Source organism: Mycteria americana, chromosome 9, assembly GCF_035582795.1.
Source record: "Mycteria americana isolate JAX WOST 10 ecotype Jacksonville Zoo and Gardens chromosome 9, USCA_MyAme_1.0, whole genome shotgun sequence".
In the NCBI taxonomy this organism is placed as follows: Eukaryota; Metazoa; Chordata; class Aves; order Ciconiiformes; family Ciconiidae; genus Mycteria; species Mycteria americana.
Genome location: NC_134373.1, coordinates 41908696 through 41928131, shown reverse-complemented (window position 1 = coordinate 41928131; position 19436 = coordinate 41908696). Strand labels below are relative to the sequence as shown.

Below are 19436 nucleotides of genomic sequence, written 5' to 3'. Positions count from 1 at the left end.
CAAGTTGAAGATCCATCAAGAACAGTAACATTTCTGGGAGAAACTTCTGCAAATCAAGAGAGAACACAGCAGACTTCTCTCCTTCTTTACACCAAGCGCCCACTTAACATTTTTATGATAATGTAGCTGCTTGACCACAGCTGCAATTTCAAAGTCATGGTATTACCACCACTTTGGACAATATCACAAAGACAAAGATTCAGCTGAGGCGAGACTCTACTGCAAGAAAATAATCCCTTGGAGGGGCGGTGGGAAGGAATTCTGATTTTGGTGCTCAAACAGCTCATCATTTTTAGAAGAAATTCTACATAATTTCACACTGTTTTAAAACCTGAGTGTGAGACAACATTTTATGGAAAAGAAAGATATTTTGTATTATTTCCCGTAGAAATGATAGCTCTGATCAAAACAGAAAAAAAAAATCTCATATATGTTCTCTATGAAAACCATACATGTTCTCTATGAAAACCATAACTAAAGATAAGCTTAAATACACCTGTTGATCAAGACAAGAAACTCTGTGTTATTTATGCACAATGAAAACCAGTTTAGAAACAGTTTCTATTGAGATACCTGTTGGCACATCGTCCATCGAAAGTTCCTTTTTATCTCACCTGGGAAAGTGATTGTCTACAGACACTTTTCTCTGTTCAAAAAACATGCCAAGCATATGTGCATTTTCATCATAAAATAGTGAATGATAACAACTCGACCTCACTGCCTAGGCAACCAGTGGGTTGTTGTGTTTTTTTTGTTTTTTTAAAATACTGCAGGCCACACGAAGTATCTTCACTAAAATATCCAAGGACTTCATGATGTACACTTGTCTTTTCTGTAATTAAGAAGTATCAGTGATTTCTCCTTGCACATACTGAAACAATCTTCTCACAGTTTCTCACGGCCCACAGGAAGGCGGACCCTCGCAAGCCGATGCAACGGGAGGATGCTGCTTCACGACAGCGCGATCATCACGACTGATACAAGCACTGCAATGCTGCCTGTCCGCCTGCTGCCATCCGACGTTCTCCGGGCATGCAATACAGCAAATATTGCGTTTGTGTGATTGGTTGGTATTTCTACATTGCAAATCATGCCTTCACAGCAAGAAACACATTCCTGTTGAGAAAAAGGAGATAACTGGACATAGGGTAACTCAGCAGTGGCTTTCAGAGATTTATGTTCTTTCAGCTGGTTGCAAAGGTTACAGCTAAGCAGACTAACCGCTTCCACCTGGCAGCCGGACCCAAGGGAGCACATATGCTACAAATTCTCTTCCAAACCATGCACCACAGCCTTCCTAGAGTAACTCATCACCTAGTGCTGTCACTGGGCTTCGAAACTGTGATGTGATGTGATGCAGCCATGTTAGCCGCACTGACAAGTTCACTAACATTGTAGAAAAGAGAGAAAACTTTCCACCGCTTTCCCCTTCTAACACCAGCTGAAAACATGCATTTGAATGTTTCAAGTTTCAGCTGTTTAAGCTTAAAAATTCTGACTGTAAAAACTCTGTTCCCATTCATTTTTCCCCTCAAGCTTTTGTAATCGGTGCAGCTTTGCATGCTGAACTTCAGACTTTCTTTTTTCAGTTTTCTAGTGCCACAGAACCACTGACACAGCTGATTTTCAGGAGGGAATCTGAAAATAGTTTTCCTTACTTGACACTCCTTACTGGAAAAGCCAAGAGAATGCCAATTTTTATCTAGTCCAAAGGCATGAGAACTCTTATAAGATAAAATGCAGCAGAAGGCAGGCTGCATAGTTATTTCCTGCCCTCAGTCCACCAAAACCTGTTGAAATCAATGCAAGTCAATTCAGATAACATACAGATTCTTTTATATTTAACAAGGATGTCGTCTGCTTCGTCTTTGGTGTCTGAAATCTTTCATGTTAAAAATAACATAACCGACCTTCCCAACTGTTAGGGAATTAGTGGATAATACTTCACTGCAGTGAATAATACATTGGTGGGATATCCTTGATTTATTAAGAATAAACTTTTACCTAGCATCCCAAGGATGAGAGAAGGCAGCAGTTCTAGCTTTTTGTCATGCAACAAAAACTCTGTTGTATCTTGCTTAAGAGTATGGCCTTCGTGGACAAATACAGTCTTGCTTTGTGTGCTGTGCAGTGTTAGCCAAGCTATGTTAAGCGGAGACATGACCGGAGTACTTAACTCCCGGTCTGCCTTGCCCAAGGGCTGACGGGGACAGAGCCGCAGCACCGCAAGCACCGGCGCAGGTTGCGTCGCCTGCCTGGGCACCCTACTCGGAACTCAGAAACCAAGGCCCACGCAGGCACTAGCAATGCCCCCGAACGCTCAGGTGTTCCTTTAGAAGTTGTTATTACATCCTGACACACAGCAGCACAAATAGGAAAGTAGGAAGAAGGGGGCGGTCATGCTTCTGTTGCAGAAATTTGATTTCTATTGTTAAATACCGGAGAGTATATCTTGGCACATCCTCTTCAGCTCAGCAGGAAAAACAAGTACTGAAATGCAAACCTCAAAACCAATCTGCTGCTTTTATACAAAGAGTAGTGCTTACTGTGTGGCCACTTTCTCTGTGATGGTGGCAGCCTACAAAATGGCATTCTTCTCCAGTAGCACATTTTTTGGTGACTGATGTACTCTTCCCATGGTCTGTGAAGAGGTGAACTGTCAAACAGTACTGAGTACCTGCAAAATAAATTTTAAAACGTTTATTTGCATAAAGCATGCGCTCTTTTACAGGGTTTAAAAGCTTCACACAATTTAGCAAAATATTCCCATAAAAATGACTTATTTGGGCTGTATAAAGCCGTTTTTCAACTTGATCAGAATACCATTTAGCAAGAAATTACTTAGTGATGAAATCTTAGAGCTTAACTGACCCTTCAAACCTCTAGACAGGCTGCTATCATTTAAACTATTTATTAGCATGATAATCTACACGTTTATCTTCCATTCTCTACTCTTTTCGGCAGCACATTCTTGCTTTCCTTGTCTCAGACCTGTTTCCTCATTCCTCTAGTTCATTTCTTCCCCTTTCCCACTGTTACTGTGAATATCACTGCGAAGAAAAATGAGGAAACGTATTTCCGTTCTTTTCTATGTATCTATCATTCTCTCGTACAAGTGCGATCCCTAGTCATTCAGGTCTTGCTGCTCGCAAGCAAGCCTATAGCCTGGAGAGCCCATTATATCTTGGGATGGTATCCAAAAGGAAGGGGATAAGGCTACAGAGGCAATGCTTAAGTTTTTTTAAACAACAACTTTAAAATTAATTCCTGGGAAGCACATAGCTATATATATGTACACACACACACACAATTAATTAATGTATTACTGATACGTTAATAATGCATCGATTACTATATTAATAACGTATTGTTATATATTATAGAAAATTTTTTATACATATATAGATAGATAGAAATCATTTTTCACTGGTTTATAGATATAAATAAATTCTCACTGCACTCTGAAATGGTCAAAATATTCACCTCAGCAGAAGTTGTATGACTCAGTATTACTAATAACGCAACTGAGGGCACCCCTGTGCTGGCATGTTAATCCTATTCAGTTAGACTGCTACAAGATGGCTGAGTCAGGGAGAAGCAAATGTAACTATCATAAAGGATCGCCTTAGTACAGACGCACTTACTTTCAGGACACCATCTATCTTCCGCCCATCTGTTGCAGTTGTAATTGTCCACTGCGTTATCACAGGTAAAGCACTTAAAACTGTTTGGAAATGGAGTGGCTTTAAAAATATTAAAATAAAGTAAGTTTGCAAACATTAAGGAGAAAAATATTCAAAATAATACTGTAAGTGCTTGTACACTCATACTTACAAAAACATATTACATACATTTACATATTTTCAATGCTACATCACTGTTAGACAAATAACAGTGAAACAAGTTTCGGAGAAAGCTTTTACATTTTCAGCTGGTTTTGCTGTGCCTGAACTTTAAAACATCTCCTCCTGTTTTCATTCTCTCACAAGCCAAAAATACCATTTAAGTAGTGGTGGGAAAAACAGGAAAGAGAGAACATCTTATATCTATGCACATGATAGTACAGCCGCATGTATGTTTGTACAGATACACAAACACCATCTACATTCAAATGGCTTTTGATTCCTTTGATGAAAAAAATGCATCTTCAAAACCAGCTTCAGATCTTGATCTCCAACTCTGAGAAGTCTGAACCCTTTGACAAAGGGATCAAGAGGACTATTTTAAAATCTTATTTACATTATATAAATATATGGATTATTTTAATAAGATGCACAGTTCCCTAGATGCACATATATTCCTATTATACCTAGCTGTCTTGACTGTTTTAATGATACCTATCATGAAAATCTTCTCCCCTTAAATGAAGGGATAGAACACTTCTGATGCTAGATAAGAGGCAAAAAAATGATGCTATTAGTGACAACTGGCTTCACAGGTCTCACAAGGTTTTTAATTACCTTCAGTTTGAATTAATTGCATACAGCACACCTATTCTTTCCCTTACAAAACCCCAACAAGATAAAAGACAGAAACATCTGTTCTGTATTATTTATGAGAAATCCACTGCGTAATTTGCTCTGTAGGAAGACATTTCAGAGACAGAAAAATATAATAAAAGCACTTAAAATGTGAAAACTATTGCCCTCATGCACTCTTTAATTTAGCAATACATGCAGTTGTTTGTTTTCATTCAGTCAACTTCTAAAATCTTAGAAATAAATAATATACTGCTGTAGGTTGAAAGCAGAAGTTTTATTTTAAACTTTTTATCCTTCATCTTCGAAGAAGACAAACACCTAAAACCCAAAGGATTGAAAGAATATGGCAATTAACTAAAATGTTAAGCTACAATTGCATACACAAAAAAAGCATAACTGTCTACTTACGGTCTAGTGGAGGTCTCACATTGTAAAAGTTGATGTTCTCAGCTGAAACCCAATTTCCTGAAAGGATGAGGAATGGAAGAAAGGCTCCGGCCAGCATGTGATAGAATAACAACATGCTGAGTATTATTGTACATGAAAAGCAAAACTCTTAGGCCTAGGAGAGAAAGGGAATACATTATTTAGGGGGAATCATAAAGAACTGAGCATGTAGAACAATAAATTTCCCATTAACTACTTCTGAAACCTTGACAATTCAGTCCGTAGATGCATACTGTGAAGATGGCTAATGCAAGCAAGCGTGCAATGATGAGCAATGCAAAGCTGAGCAGTTACTGCCTTCTGCTGGCCGGGATCCTCTGCAGAGCACTGAAATTTCCACAAACTTAAAGAAGTTAACATTATGTCTTTAATCTAAGTGTCCTTCTAAGCAATGTCAATCTTACAGATTCCTTGTAAGCGTTCCTAAAAATCAACATCAAAACTGAGCTCCTTTATATCCTCCTTGAAACAGACAGGATTACACCACCATTAAAGAAAGCAAAATGCAGACTCATGTCATTTTTAACATCGACAGCCTAGAACCCAAGACCAATTCCTCATCTGATATAGATCAATATATGTCCATTGACTTCAGATAAGCTACATCATCTGAATGTAAGTGCACTTATCAGTGGCACAGCATTAAAGATAGTGTAAATTAGATGCATTTCTTTTTAAAGTGCATACCAAGGAAATGCTAAGGAAGATGCCTGGTGATGTTACACAAGTTTTGGAGAATTACAAAGCAGAACATTCAGAGAGATGAGATATATGTTTTGGGTGTGTTTTGCACATTTATTTGAGGCCCCCTAGGTACTTTGGTAAGGCTTTATAGAGAAGAAGAACTAATCAATGAACATTTTGGTCAGTTTGATATTTAGATGTACACACATACGTACACACAGGTATGTATGGCAAATTGCAGTGACACCGGAAACCTAGTTCAGATATTAAAAAGTAGAACCAGATTAAATGGCACTCTGCCCATGCAAATTCCCAGCAGGAGAAACAAGCTGGAGTGGAAGCTCCCGCCAAACCAGAGACGTTGCTTTGAGCTGCCAAGTGCCAAGTCAAAGGATCTCCTTCGTTCTCCTGTTGTGTTTTTTATTTTTCCCAATTGACACAGACAGGAATTATTTGAAAGATGGTTTTGCCAACAAACCGCTCAACAGAAAGTTTAACTTTATGCATTGCGAGTTTAGCCATCCTGCTTAAGATTTGTTTCTTAAATCATGGCTTTATGAATATATTTCAGGAGGTACTGAGAAAGCCACAGCATACCTCTACTTCCAGTGCACCGCCAAGACTATTTTCTGTGGATGGTCCAGATTTCTTCTGACTACAGTCCAGGATCTAAAGAAGGATTAAGCAGAAGAATCTGTGGAAAACAAACAGCAACTGATCATCATAATTCTGTCCCGAAGGAACTCATTAGCTTAAACACTGTATGTCCTTATTTAGATTAAAAATTAAGATAGAAACCTAGAAGTGTGGTGGGTTTTATAACAAAACATCCAAAGAAGCACCTGAACTACACAGTACGGCTCTGCCTTATTGAGTGCTATCCTATTGCAGAAATACAGATTCCCTCCTTCCTGTGATACCCCAATGCCAGAAAAGACAAATGAAAGACAAAAAGTGAAGCAATGAGACTGCTCAGGCCTTCCATGAGGATGAGTTTACTTCTCTTGCAAGGGAAAACCATTATTCAGGCAATGACCTGGGCGGGACCAGACTATACCAGATGAATACGTATTTCACACTCTAGAAGATATCCAAACTGCTATGACCAAAATAGAAGCACTAATTAGCAGCAAGGTAACCTAAAAGAGCAAAGATGATCATCAGCCTCCAGATTAGAGGTTATTAGCAAACGACGAAGTAAACAGGTCCCCCACAGTTCATTCCTTACTGAAACAGAAACACAAAAATGTTGGTCAAATCCCTACCACCACTGCAAAATCCAAAATAAATCTAGAACACAGTTACAGTTCTCTCCAATTAAGCACACGATATTTGCACAGTGATATTGTGCAGCATTAAAGACGGGCTGTTTATAACCCACTTGACTTGCCTCACTGGCACATACTCGAGGTGCACGTTTCAAATGCACGCTTTGTTTTAGTGGGGTTTTTTAAATTTGTTGAGAGACAAACCTGTGCATCATGACTGGATGGTTGTCCGCTGACGAGTCAACCCACATCCCGTTCTGCCACTGAGCTGTTGCCTCCAAAGCCTATTTCATGACCCTTTCATATTTTCCAAGACAGATCAGCAGAATGTGGCATTAGCCAGGATAGGAGAAAGGGAAAAGAGGAGACAGTGCTGCTACTACAATTCATGAGTGAGCCAACGTACTACCCAGCTGAATTTCTCCTTCCTCTAGCATTCTTAGCTCTACCAGTTTATGTTGGAGACAACGCCTCTCCCTCAAGTTCTTTTTGTTTTACACAGTTCATTTTAAGTTAATGCTTAAAAGCTCCATCCTTTGCCATCTGTATCTAAGATTCTTCAAATCAATTTTTGCTCACAAAATAACCTTTTATCTCAGTGTCAAGAGGTGACAGAATTTCTAGTCCAGCTGACAAATTTCTTCTTTTCTTCATAGACAATAATTCCCCATATTATCCCACCCCACTCTCTGCTTCAAGGTATTTTGGATCAGGTTTCAATAATCTAGCTGGGAGAAGGAAGCACCAGAATGCACCAAACCCCTTCATTAATACCATAACCGTTATTCTGAATGAGTCGAAGAGTTAAAGTCAATGTAATCACAAAATGTCATAGGTACTGGAAAGAAAATACATGAGCATAATTTCTATAAAATTATACTTTCCATGAAAATAGCCGATCTGAGAAAAAGTACCAGCTAAAGATGCGCAAAGGCTAATTTAAGAGATCTTCGTTTCCCACACAGAGGAGAATTCTTACATGGTGATTTAGAAACAAAAATACCTCCAAAGCAGAGAATATGAAACGCAATTATGCACAATTGAATTAGCCAGCTCTTCAGTAATGTCCCCTTTTTCTGATGAAGGCGACGCATCCCTCCTGTCGTTCTACTTGCAGGTTGTCCTCTCCTTTCCCATAGGCATCTCCTGTCACCCGTTACTGGAGTCCAAACACGGAACGACGAGACGTCTGGTCTGACTCGGCACAGCCCCTCGTTCTTACGTTCATCCCGTTTATCCCCCCACTCTGCAGGAGATTAAAGCTACTTTTAACAGCAAGGTGGGGTTTTACTGTGCTGAGCCGTGTTGCCCTACCTCCTCCTGCTCAGCCTTTCCACTCGGAGGAAGAGAGAGGCAAGGGGATGGCACAGCCAGCGACGCTGCACTGAAGCCTGTTCCTGTGCCAGGACGAGCTGGTCCCCGAGCCCTGGGAGGGAGTGCCACAGTCAGCTTTCGGTACCATCTCCATCCCTGTATCCTTTGCTAGGACACCATAAAGTGCCTTTCCATGCAGAATAAGTACCAGCTCAAAATCAGAACTGCTAGATATTTCATTTTAATAAAATAATTTTTAAAAGTGCAGGAACTGATGCCAATGTGCGGAGTTAAAAAGACAGTAACTCAAATGCAAGTAGGTACCAATTTTCAGAGCCGCACGTTCCTGATCCTCATTACCTTGCTCTTGTGTCCCCGGACAAGCAGGGATGCCCTTTTCCCCGACTCCAGCGGGGCAGTATCGGCCCTTAATGCACACAGGCTGCTTGAGCGTCTTTGGTAAGAGTGTAAGAATCCTTTTTGTGCCTCTAGAGCCAACATCCTTCTTCACGGATCCCTTGCAAAATAGCTCTATTTACGCCCTTTGAAAATCACAAGCAAGTTACTTTTAAATTGGCAAGCCAGTTTTTAATGAAGTAGCAAATTTCAGTGTATTTCGGGCAGCTCGATAGCATTTAATTCTTTCCATTGTAGTCTGTAGGAAGAGAGGGTATTGAATCATTTCAATGCATAACAGTTGCAAAATTTGTCTCCTTAACATATATTTTCTGCCGTTTCTGCTAGGTTGAAGGAAAATTTGCCTTTATGGGGAGCCTGGTCTGTAACTTGAGCTGATGCACCTGGGTAGCAAATAAAAGGCACAATTACACTTGTGCCAGCTTTCTACAAACTCAAGCCCTCTCCTGCTCCCCTCCCCCAAGTTCCTATTGCTTTCCCCAGAGAAGCTCATGCCAAATGGAAAATTTTAGAGAATATACATACAAAAAAGCTAGTCTTCAGTTGGTGTAAAGCACGGTAAATTGACCTCACAATTTGCTGTAGTCAAAGGTGTCCTTGTTTGCTAACCAGGCCAATAAATAATGGCTGTCGTTTGAGATAGCCTTAGTTACACAGCTGCACCAGAAGTCATTCTGAAATAAAATAGGAAAATATTGGCCAAAAAAAGGCTTTCATATCTTATCCAAAATCTTTAAAATGCTTATTTTCTTCATGGTCTCTTATCTCTGTTGTGCTTTCATATAATATTATCTAGCAGCATGAGTAAACGTTTCATTACGCTCAATTAGGAACTCTCATTAAGGAAGGAAAAAACTGTCACAATAGAGAAGATTAACTTATATAAACAAGAGCAAACCTGGAGACATAGCTTTCCAGGGGTGAGGGAAGAAGACCCAAGAGGGAAGGGCTGTTAATATACGCTCTGGGAGGAACTTGTAACTGAAGCACATTTCACGAAAACAATGAGGAATACAATGGCTGAAATAATTAATATATTCCAGAAGGTTTTAAGGTTTATCTTGCAGTGTGTAATAGAATAGTAGGAAGCAGTGTGCTTGATTTCTGATTTTAATAAAATTCAAGTCTGTCTACATTGTTTTTCCTGGCAGACTCTGTGGAGGATTAGCAGATTTAACATCAGATACGGAATGCAAATGAAACTTCCTCCTGTCATTTAGTAAGCAATTTTCAGGTGCTATTGGATAATTGCAAATGCTTGTGTTAAGTTTGTTAAATACCACTTCAGGACATAAGAGTTAGAAATACATAGGTAGAAAGGTATGTATGTTAAGGGCTGAAAAAGTTAAAACCAACACCTGACGTCATCAGGTGTTTCCTGCCACAAATCAGAAAGGCCAAAACTGACGCTTCAACTTATCTAAAGGGACAAAAATAGCCCCTTGGCTTCCCCATTTCTTGGACAAATACTGCCAGTCTCATGTTCTCCTCTGGAGACCATTTAATTTGATCTGTAAGCCACCATTTACCCTACTTCAAAACTCAGAGAGTGAAAAAATGGATGGAATGAGTAAGAGAAAACCTTCATTTTCTTTGGGAAATAGGCAGAGCACATTTAAAATAAAAAGGGCGAAAAAAGGAAATATTTTGAAGGATAAAAAACGAAAACAAAACACAATACTATTACAGATCTGCAAATTGGAACTATTTGTTATACAAGTTCTACCTTTTCTTACCTACGGAGTTGAAGTTTCCATTTTCTGCTTTTTTTCCTTACAGCATGTTATCAGTACAGAATAACACAGGAAAACAGATTTTACATTACACTGACAAACATCTGCAACTAGTAACACTGACAGAAGAGAATTTAAGTTATCGACATTATTTCTAAACACAACACATTTCTTTATCTTCACCCACAGCACACTTAACCATGCCTGGAATTAAATTTGGTCTTAATTACAAGAAATTACAGAGTTCTTTATCTAAGATCTTATACAAGTAAAACACACACAGATCTGGTAGTGACAACATCATTTAGCTTGGGGTATAATGCTGGCATGGGAAGCTGTGATGCAAACCGATTGCGAGACACGGAGGTGTCTGACTACACAATACATACAACTGCAAAGATTTTGAAAAAGTTAATGTCTGATTAATGTGAGAGATCTGAGCAGTACCGTTGAAGTGAAGTACTTGCAAGGATAAAGCATGTATTTGTTTTTAAGCTCATTCATACAAAGGAGAAGATCCATGGAATGAAAATTGCATTACATGAGGTTACATCTCACTCCTTTTCTAGCCGAAACTGCTCAGCAAAAAGTAGTCTTGAGCACTGACATTGACCTTGAAATTCAGAATCCCTGGTCATCTTTGGAAAATAATTTATTCTATCTAAAAATCCATTAATGAGAGAGAAATTTCCTATTCCCTTGTGCAAGTATATAATTTCCTCAAAGAACTGCACTTTGTCAAAGCTATGGATGACCAGAAGTTTTACACTTCAGCTTGTAACAGCTTCTATATATCACATATGCAACTGTTTGAAATCTCTCTCTCCCACCTGTGCAAGACTGGAAACAGGAACTTAATATTACTCTAGAGAAAAGAGATTATAGGAATAAGCAGCGTTTTTTCTTTCCTTGAGCTCATCAGAGCACTTCTGTAAAGATTAGTTTAACAATACTAATTTTACAGAATATTTTCTTAAACACCTCAGTGGATCAGAGGATTATTAACTAGTTAGGCCTCCCTACAAATGGTGGGATAGAAGTTAAGCAGCCTGCCTCTCTGCACAGAAGCTACTGGGACCCCAGTTCACGTTAGCCAGAGACCCCAGTGAACACCCAACCAGCTGAAGGTAGAAGACAAAATTCTGATTTTCAGTATTCTTCTACAAGTTTAGCTCCAGACCACAGTCAATATTTAAAAGACTCCTTTATTCCTGCCAAGCTAAAGTTACTCATATTCAGCAAGACTACAGGGTAATACCACTGCATGTTGCACAAGAACCTATTTCAGAACACGAGAGAGGTGGGACACCACCACCACTGCTCCAATGAAATCAAGAGATAGCTGCATATTTGTATATAACATCCACTAATTATTATTAAATGGAAAGTTCAGGTCTTCAGCCAGCTAAGTTCAGCCTCAGAAATATGCCTTGGGTTTAATGCCTGTTTTTCCAAGTTAAATCCTATTTCTAACACAAACTATGCCCAATATACACAGTTACATATGCCATAAAGTTACCTATACCATTCTAGATGATAAAACATAAGACGTTCTAGACAACAGAAATGAGAATCTACATGATTTCCACTTGTGAAATAAATACTACATTCCTTTTCAAATTAAAATGTCAAATCAAGATTTGCACAGAAAAGATTTGCTAGGAGAAAAGAGAGTTTGCATGCAGTCCTACTTCAAATCTTAAATCCACCAAAATCTGTTTGAACCTGGAGTGGCCCTGGGGGGATCAGACAAATTAGAAGGTATGACAGTTTCTGCATCACAAAGAACATTTTTCAGAAGCTTCATATTCAGTTCTATTTCAAAACTACGATTTAAGCTACGCACCAGCTGAGTTCATAAACCTGAAAAGCGTGCTCTTTTCCCCGACGCTGATGTCTGGAGTGAATTCACTGACATCAGCCTTCACTTCTTTACTCCTGGTTATTATCTCACTACCTTGAGGGTTTGTTTGGGTTTTTTTTTTCCGAGCTGTTTGGAAAGAATAAAGGGTGCAAAAAAATTCATCCCCATGTCCTTTCCTCCAGCCTTAGGTGCAACCTAAGTCCTTTCCCAAGTCGCAAAGGGTTCAGTATCGCATACGTGCCAACACAAACCCAAATTCTGAAGTGAAAGAATATGAAGAAAAGGTAAAGTAACTTTGCCTAGTTTTACTGTACCGAGTGTCAGGGTCCAAGCTCTCCTGGCAAAATGTCCTTGGTTCACTTAAACCACAGCTACTGTTTTCTACAATAACACAACACTAGAGGGACTATCTTGCCTTCACTTTCCCAGTAACAAGAAAATGGTCAGCAATGCCTTTCCACCACCAGTTTATGCCAGTTTAAGACAGTAGCACAAACTAATCTGCACCACAGTTGAAGAAAACCACACAGAGTCAACCACTGGTTTATATTGGCAGGGTTTAATGTGTGAAATGTATAGCGCTGGTGCTTGGCTGATACTATCTTTGCCTCATGTTTATATCAGCTTTTTGTTACTACGCAATCCTTGAAATCATAAACAATATAATCTCCTTGAATGCACCAGCAATGACTGCAAATGCTTCTGGATAGATACCAGCAGTTCCCAGTTCTGCTGTACTAAGTCCAGGGAACCGCAACAACAAACTCCTGCTATGGAAGGCCTTAAGTGTAAAAATCAGTTGTGAAGAACAAGCAGCCTGTCTTCATATTGAACCCACTGAGAAGAAGCACCGGAATCCTTTCAAGAGCTAGTACGTCCCATTTCTAGGAAACACACATATGCGAATTAATCTCCTTATTGAAAATGTAACTTTAAAAGCAGAAATCTTTTGCAGGTTGTATTTTCATGGCCTACATGATGTTTATGTTTATTAAAAGCGCTGATTTGCATTGCAAATGTGCTGGAGGCAGGGAAAGAGTGAAATTCTGATTACTGGCAAGTCAATACAGAATCTACTACAGGAGGAACTATCCAATTGACATAAAAAGTACCTCCCTTAGAATCGCATTGCCTGCAGAGCTGCGCTGCGGCTCGGTGTCATACATCACATATAACATTACCAGCAGTGTAACATAACTAGTTTTGAACAGAAAATTTATCATAGTGTCACTGATTACACTTCTGAAAAATGTTTTGTGCACACAGTCCCCCCCTTCCACATTACTCTTCCACATTTCGAACACACGTACTTTGAGTCACTGAAAACTGATCAAGTATTTGAGTAATTCCCATTACTCTGCCTTGCCCTACACGAGCTGACATAACATCTCAAGCAAACAGTCCTGCAGATGTAGCTCTCAGTAGATGAACCCAAATTGTGCATTTCCCCCCAGTTTTCGCTTTGAAATCTCAGACTACTCCACTCTGAAGCAATGGCTACTTCAAACACGGCTTCCTAAATTACAGATGAAGATTTTTCTACTAGAGATACAACCACTAATGGAGAAGAGATGACAAAAATCCCCTTTCCAAGCCAGGGTTCTCTCTTTGCAGTACTCTGGTTTCTACAACCCCTTCTAGCTGAACTTTTCACTCCTATTATTTGCCACCAAAGGGTGAGCCGAGAAGCTGGCACTGATGAGAGTGCTTTTGATGATGTCTTTTAGGAAAATCTTAATATACATGACAGAATATATCTACACGCGTATTTTAGAGCATTGTCTTCTTAAGGAAAGATTTACTTGGAACGTATATCCAGGAGTACGTGAACTCTGCAAAAGCAAGAATAAAAGGGGGTAAGGAGAAAAAGGCTTTATTTTTCTAACAGAAAAAAAGAGTACTAACAAAGTCTGTTCCAATTCCTTAATGGTTACAAACACAAAAAGGCTTAAGAGTAATTTGTTTGTTTTGAAATGCTTTAAATGAACTAGGCTTAATAAATTGCTGACCCATCCAATCTGACCTAGTGTAAAATGGCATTTACTTGCAATCAACACTCTAATCCAGAGTTGAAAACAGCAAAAAGCAAATCTCAGTTTTTCCTAGCTGAGAACTATTGCCCACAAGCAGTATTTGGCACGGTTTGTTATTTCAACAGCCTCAGCCAGCCTTCTGTTGCATTCTGAGAGAAAAGTGATTTGCCCTCATTGCGAGGGGAGGGACAATACAAACATAAAAAGCTCCCTTTCGCAGGTTCTCAAAAGCTGCGTTGACATATATGCCATATCTTCAACTCCAAAACTCAAACCCTGCACTGTTTTCTTCCTCTAAGGCTCACATTTCTGGAGCAGACGCACATAGCTTCCATGTCTATAGACACCACGTGGTATTAAGCATTAATAATCAAATATAATAATAGTTAATTAAAATTATTTGAAAATAATTTATTTCGTACAGTTTCTCTCATTCCCCTTCACCATAAACATCCATGCTCCAGAACTGGAATCACATCACTACGCATAGCAGCTGAAGGGAAATCACACTTCCATCATCCTGCAGTTACTTGTTTCATTTGCTAGAGGCTGAGCCTTCAGTATTATAGTAGCTAGGGGAACATTCCCAGGATTCAGAAAAAAACCCAAACATCCATCATTTCTGGTCTTTTCATCATTGTCCAGGACAGACATATAGCATTTCATAGCATTTTTTCATGATTTTTTTCACTACTATCTTTTTTTTAAAAAAGCTTGAATAGAAACAGTGCGGAAGACAGGGAGCCGACCATTTCCAGTGCCAGCCAGTTGTGCTGGGACAGCATCAAGCTAGTGCCTTCACCTCCTGCAGCTTTAGCTCCCACTTATCTCCCTGGCAGCTGCTGCAGTAGTTCAATAATAGCACTGGTTATCTTCCAAATCCTAACCATTCGGAATGGTCCCATCCTCAACTTAATAGCATATTGAATATTGGAAGGAAACAGGTAAAAGTCTGTTGCACAAAAAAATCCAGTCCTGATGCCTGTTTTATTGCCACCCAAGGGACAGGGGTACCTCTTCTCCTCACCTCTTCACGCTGCAAAAGATACTGTGACTGTGGGCGTGATTCATGGTCTTTGTTCTAAAGAAAGCAACCAAGCATCGTGGTTTTGTCTAGAACAAATGTTCCCTTCCCCGACACTTTCTCAGCTGGGGTTTTTGGTTTTTTTTCCTTATCTCTTTAGCCTGTTGCTATCAAGGCAGTGAAATTTTCTCACTTGCTAGAGGAGGTCCCTAAGAGTTTTATAATTAAAGTGACAGAACTGCTTCTATTCAGTACCATCCTAGCTCCTCCCGATACTCTCCAAGGACAGCGAGGCTATTTACCCTTCAGATATGTCCTTCCCACCTTCACGTCTCTGAAGTCCTCTCTGAGAAGAAATCATCTTTAGCTTCTGGGTATTCCCGCTGAGCAGAGATTTGCTTGTATTCTCAAAGCCTAATACTTGATAAAGCTTCATGCCTTACTCCTTTCAGTCAAGTCAATGGAATAACAAAACAGAACATGGGAAGTAATTTATAATCGGAACTAAGACAGTTTTTATTCAATTAGAAGAGCAATAGAAAGAGACAAAGTGCACGCTCTACCTCTGCACTTACCTGCCCAAAAGACAATGACACGTTCTTCAACAAACTGGCCGTGGGTAACAAGTAACAGTAAGAATGCCCCTGGGTGGGGAGATGTCCTTACTAGACGTATTGCCTGCAATATGCAGGATTTAATTTGACAAATTAAAGTTGGCAAATCTTCTGTTTCCTTCACTTCCTGTTCACAAATCAAGAGTAATGCTAAACAGAAAAGCACTACAAGGAGGGGGGGAAAAAAATCCTACTTTACTAAAAACAATAAATCCCTGGCAGGTAAGGCAACCTTGAGTAAAAACATAAAAGTTGAGTATTGTATTGTAGAAGTGAATGCCAATTTCTGCATCTGAAATATCATCAGTTGTTTTGCAGCAGAATTTCTTCAGAGATTTATGAACTGCTATGAGCGGAATAAGCTCAAACTCAAGAGCCAAATGCTCTACCTATCTGCCTTTTTTTTTTTTTTTTTTTTTTAAATTTCAGATCCTCCCATGCATTTCTCCACAGCCTGGTCACTCTCCCTTTCAGAGAGGAGCAGGCACCCCATGCTGCACCCATTTGCAGCAACCTAACTTTGACTATTGCTAAAGTTTACCAGCTACAACACATATAAAATACTATGTGCAAACCAGGCAGTATTTGCACGCTGCATTTCAAAAGAGGGCGCGCAACTCAACATAAAGGGTGAATAAATAGTTTATTGTAGCTGTTTCTCTTTATTGTGCTTTGCATACACTATAGGCCAGTTCCAAGAACTATCAGATGCCATTTGAGTAAGCGATCCATATAAATGAACACCGATGAAAACCTGCCTTGCTACTATTCCCCTCTAAACAGAAAGCAATTCACTGGGGGAAAGAAGAACTCTTATTCCTTTTGTGTACGGGAGCTCACATTCTAACTCTTCACAATCAAAGGCACCATGTGCTTTTTCATAAGGTTACTCAGAGCCTTGCAGAAATCCTTTGTATAACCTTGGGTGTATTTGAGGCAGATAGGTCATTACCAAATTAGCGCCAGGATAAATTGGATAGAAAGCCACAAGCAAAAAAAATCACCAGTAAGGAAGAAAAAAAAAATCACCACTAAGGAAAAAAAAATATCCCAAACACTAGTAATGGAAAAAAACCCCACACACTATTAAGAAAAAAAACCAAACACTAGTAATGGAAAAAACCCACAAACACTAGTAAGAAAATAAACACTAGTAAGAAAGACACTGCAGTCTCTCGTAACAAAAACGGTTGCATACCTTTATTTATTATTATTATTAGTCTCTTCAGGTCTACATTCTTTCACCAGGCTATACAGATTTCCCTCAGCACTTGCAAACATCATACGAAAAGAGCAAAAAGAAGAAGTGTAAGGAAACACAGATGTTAGGCCATTGCATTTTGGAGGATTTGGAGGATTTCAGTTGATTTAATTATTGTCTCTTTGGACTGACAATACATAAGTATTTCAACATGTCTTTCAATACTCTCCCTTAATGAATGACAGCAGGAGATTTTTCATGTGATTTTCTCGTGTTAGCTAATACATTTTCAAAAGTTTTTTCTGTCAGGCTGCTTCTCTGTAAAGAAGGAAATGAAATGTTGTTTGTTTGGGAGATGGCTCTGAACTGTGTTATGAAGCAGGAGCTATGAAGCTCTCTTTTCTCCCAAAGTGCCGTTTCAGGAAAGAATACGCGAACATCTCAGCTTTCAGGGATAATTCCTCCTGTATATATTCACTCCCCTTCCTGACCATCGGCAACTCCGGGACTTCCTGGGGTAGAAACAGTGTACGTATCTTGGTGTTTAATTGCCTGTCCATGGCTTGGTTAATTGAACTGTCCATGGGTTATTACTGTCAGTTTTTGAACCCACCTAGAGTTTGGTAATCACAACATCCTACGGCAATAAATTGCAAAGTACAAACACGTACCTTTTGAAAAAGGACTTCCTTCGCTTTGTTTTAAACCAGCTGCCTGATTCGTTTTATGGCATCTAGTCCTTGCACTGTGACAAACCACGAATGGCCATTCTCGACTTCCTTTCCCCCCACTTGCCATGATTTAATTGTCGTCTGCCACATCCCTGATTCAGTTGTCTCTTTTTCTAAGCTGAAAAATGTAAACCTTTTTCATAGAAGTTGAAGATCTTTGTTTATCTTTATTGTCCTCTGCACATTTTTTTGGTTCATAGTATATATTCTGAAATCAAGGGAAAAGCAACCACTAAACAAAGCGTGGGTACATATTACACGGGGGGGAGAGATACACACACACACATATACATACATAAGCCCTGTACTCCAACCTAATCAGACTTCATATCTAAACGGAAAGAAAAATTAAATTTTCATTACTGCTAATAGCATACTAAATTTCCTTTTGTTAACTATATTAATTTTCACAACGTAGGTCGTGCAATACACCAATTACCCCTAGGTTAGAAATACACCTTTTTAGAGGTTAAATGACTTTCAGAAATTGTCAGTTGAGAGTAAGTCCTACTTGCACATCAAGCAATTCCTCAAAACATAATCTGTGAGCATCAACAGATGAATAAAGAGTTTCAGAGGGTGCCTTGTAGCTTATTACTTTCACTTGGATACTTCTAACATGATGCATGGATTATGCAGAAGTTGACACAAACTGAAATTAATTATCTACTTCAAGGATTTACAGCTGTGTATAAACAAAATAAGAACATAAATGAAAGATTTTCAAACTCAGATCTTCAATTCCAAGTGTCAGCCTGGAGCAAAATTTTATGTCTGAGCTACAGTATTAAATCCCCCAAACACGGAAAGGTTCAAAAAGAACATCCTTTCAGACTCTTAATTATTAGTGCACTGAAAACTAGAGGTTAGCAAAAAATCTTCACTGTGTGGTGACAGAAGGAGGGAAAACAGGGAAAAGAAATGCCGGATGGGCTGCATCAATAAACCTCACAAGACAATTAAATAAAAACATGGACAGAAGGGCCAGGACAAGTTAATTGGCGGAGAATCTAGAAAGTGAGCTGAATCAGCAAATTTTAGAGCTTTAAGTGTAAGCTGAAGAATTCTACAGAGCTAAATTACCCAGCAAGTGGAAAGATTTCCCTTCCATAATACCAGGCAAATATATAGGAAGCAACAAACTTTATTGCAGGAAAAAAGAAGTCCAGCAGTCTTTTGAAATAAGAGAACTTCCTTGCTGCAATTCTGTGCTCTCGCTTACCCACCATGAATGGGCTTCAGTGACTGAAAACCAGCAGAAGGGGGAAAAAAAAAAAAAAAAAAAAGAGACATCATTCCTGAACAGCTCTCAGCTGATGCTTTAATCATTTGTATTACCAGTATCAGGGGATGCTGCATCAGCAAAACCTTCTCAGTGTTTTCAAGAAGTATCTTTAGACATTACCAGAGAAACACTGCAATATCTACAAGAAGTGGATGCAGCAGCAGAAGGGAACACAGCTTAGGAGAAAAGGGAAATGTCTCTCACTACCATCGTTGCCTGATGAACAGAAACAATCATAATGTGCAGCTGGTCACTGCCTCTGTCTCTGATGGAATAGAATTTCATCTTTTAAAAAAGAGTTATATTGATACATGCAGCTATATGTGCTACACAGTATTAA

General features: G+C 39.2%; 1 protein-coding gene across 3 annotated transcripts in view; it reads right to left on the bottom strand.

Annotated features, from left to right (window-relative positions):
• Positions 1 to 484: 484 nt before the first annotated feature.
• Positions 485 to 19436, bottom strand: part of LYPD6B (LY6/PLAUR domain containing 6B) — a 53355-nt gene continuing 34403 nt past the window's right edge. For 2 of the 3 annotated variants that reach the window (XM_075512239.1, XM_075512240.1), the window contains exons 2-6: positions 6210 to 6306; positions 4890 to 5043; positions 3645 to 3743; positions 2547 to 2677; positions 485 to 1137 (exon numbers count right to left, since the gene is read on the bottom strand). In XM_075512239.1, coding sequence (XP_075368354.1) covers positions 952 to 1137; positions 2547 to 2677; positions 3645 to 3743; positions 4890 to 5004 — 531 coding nt within the window. In that variant the 5' untranslated portion in view covers positions 5005 to 5043; positions 6210 to 6306 and the 3' untranslated portion in view covers positions 485 to 951. The remainder of the gene's footprint in view (positions 1138 to 2546; positions 2678 to 3644; positions 3744 to 4889; positions 5044 to 6209; positions 6307 to 19436) is intronic. The other variant, XM_075512242.1, reaches the window with a different exon arrangement.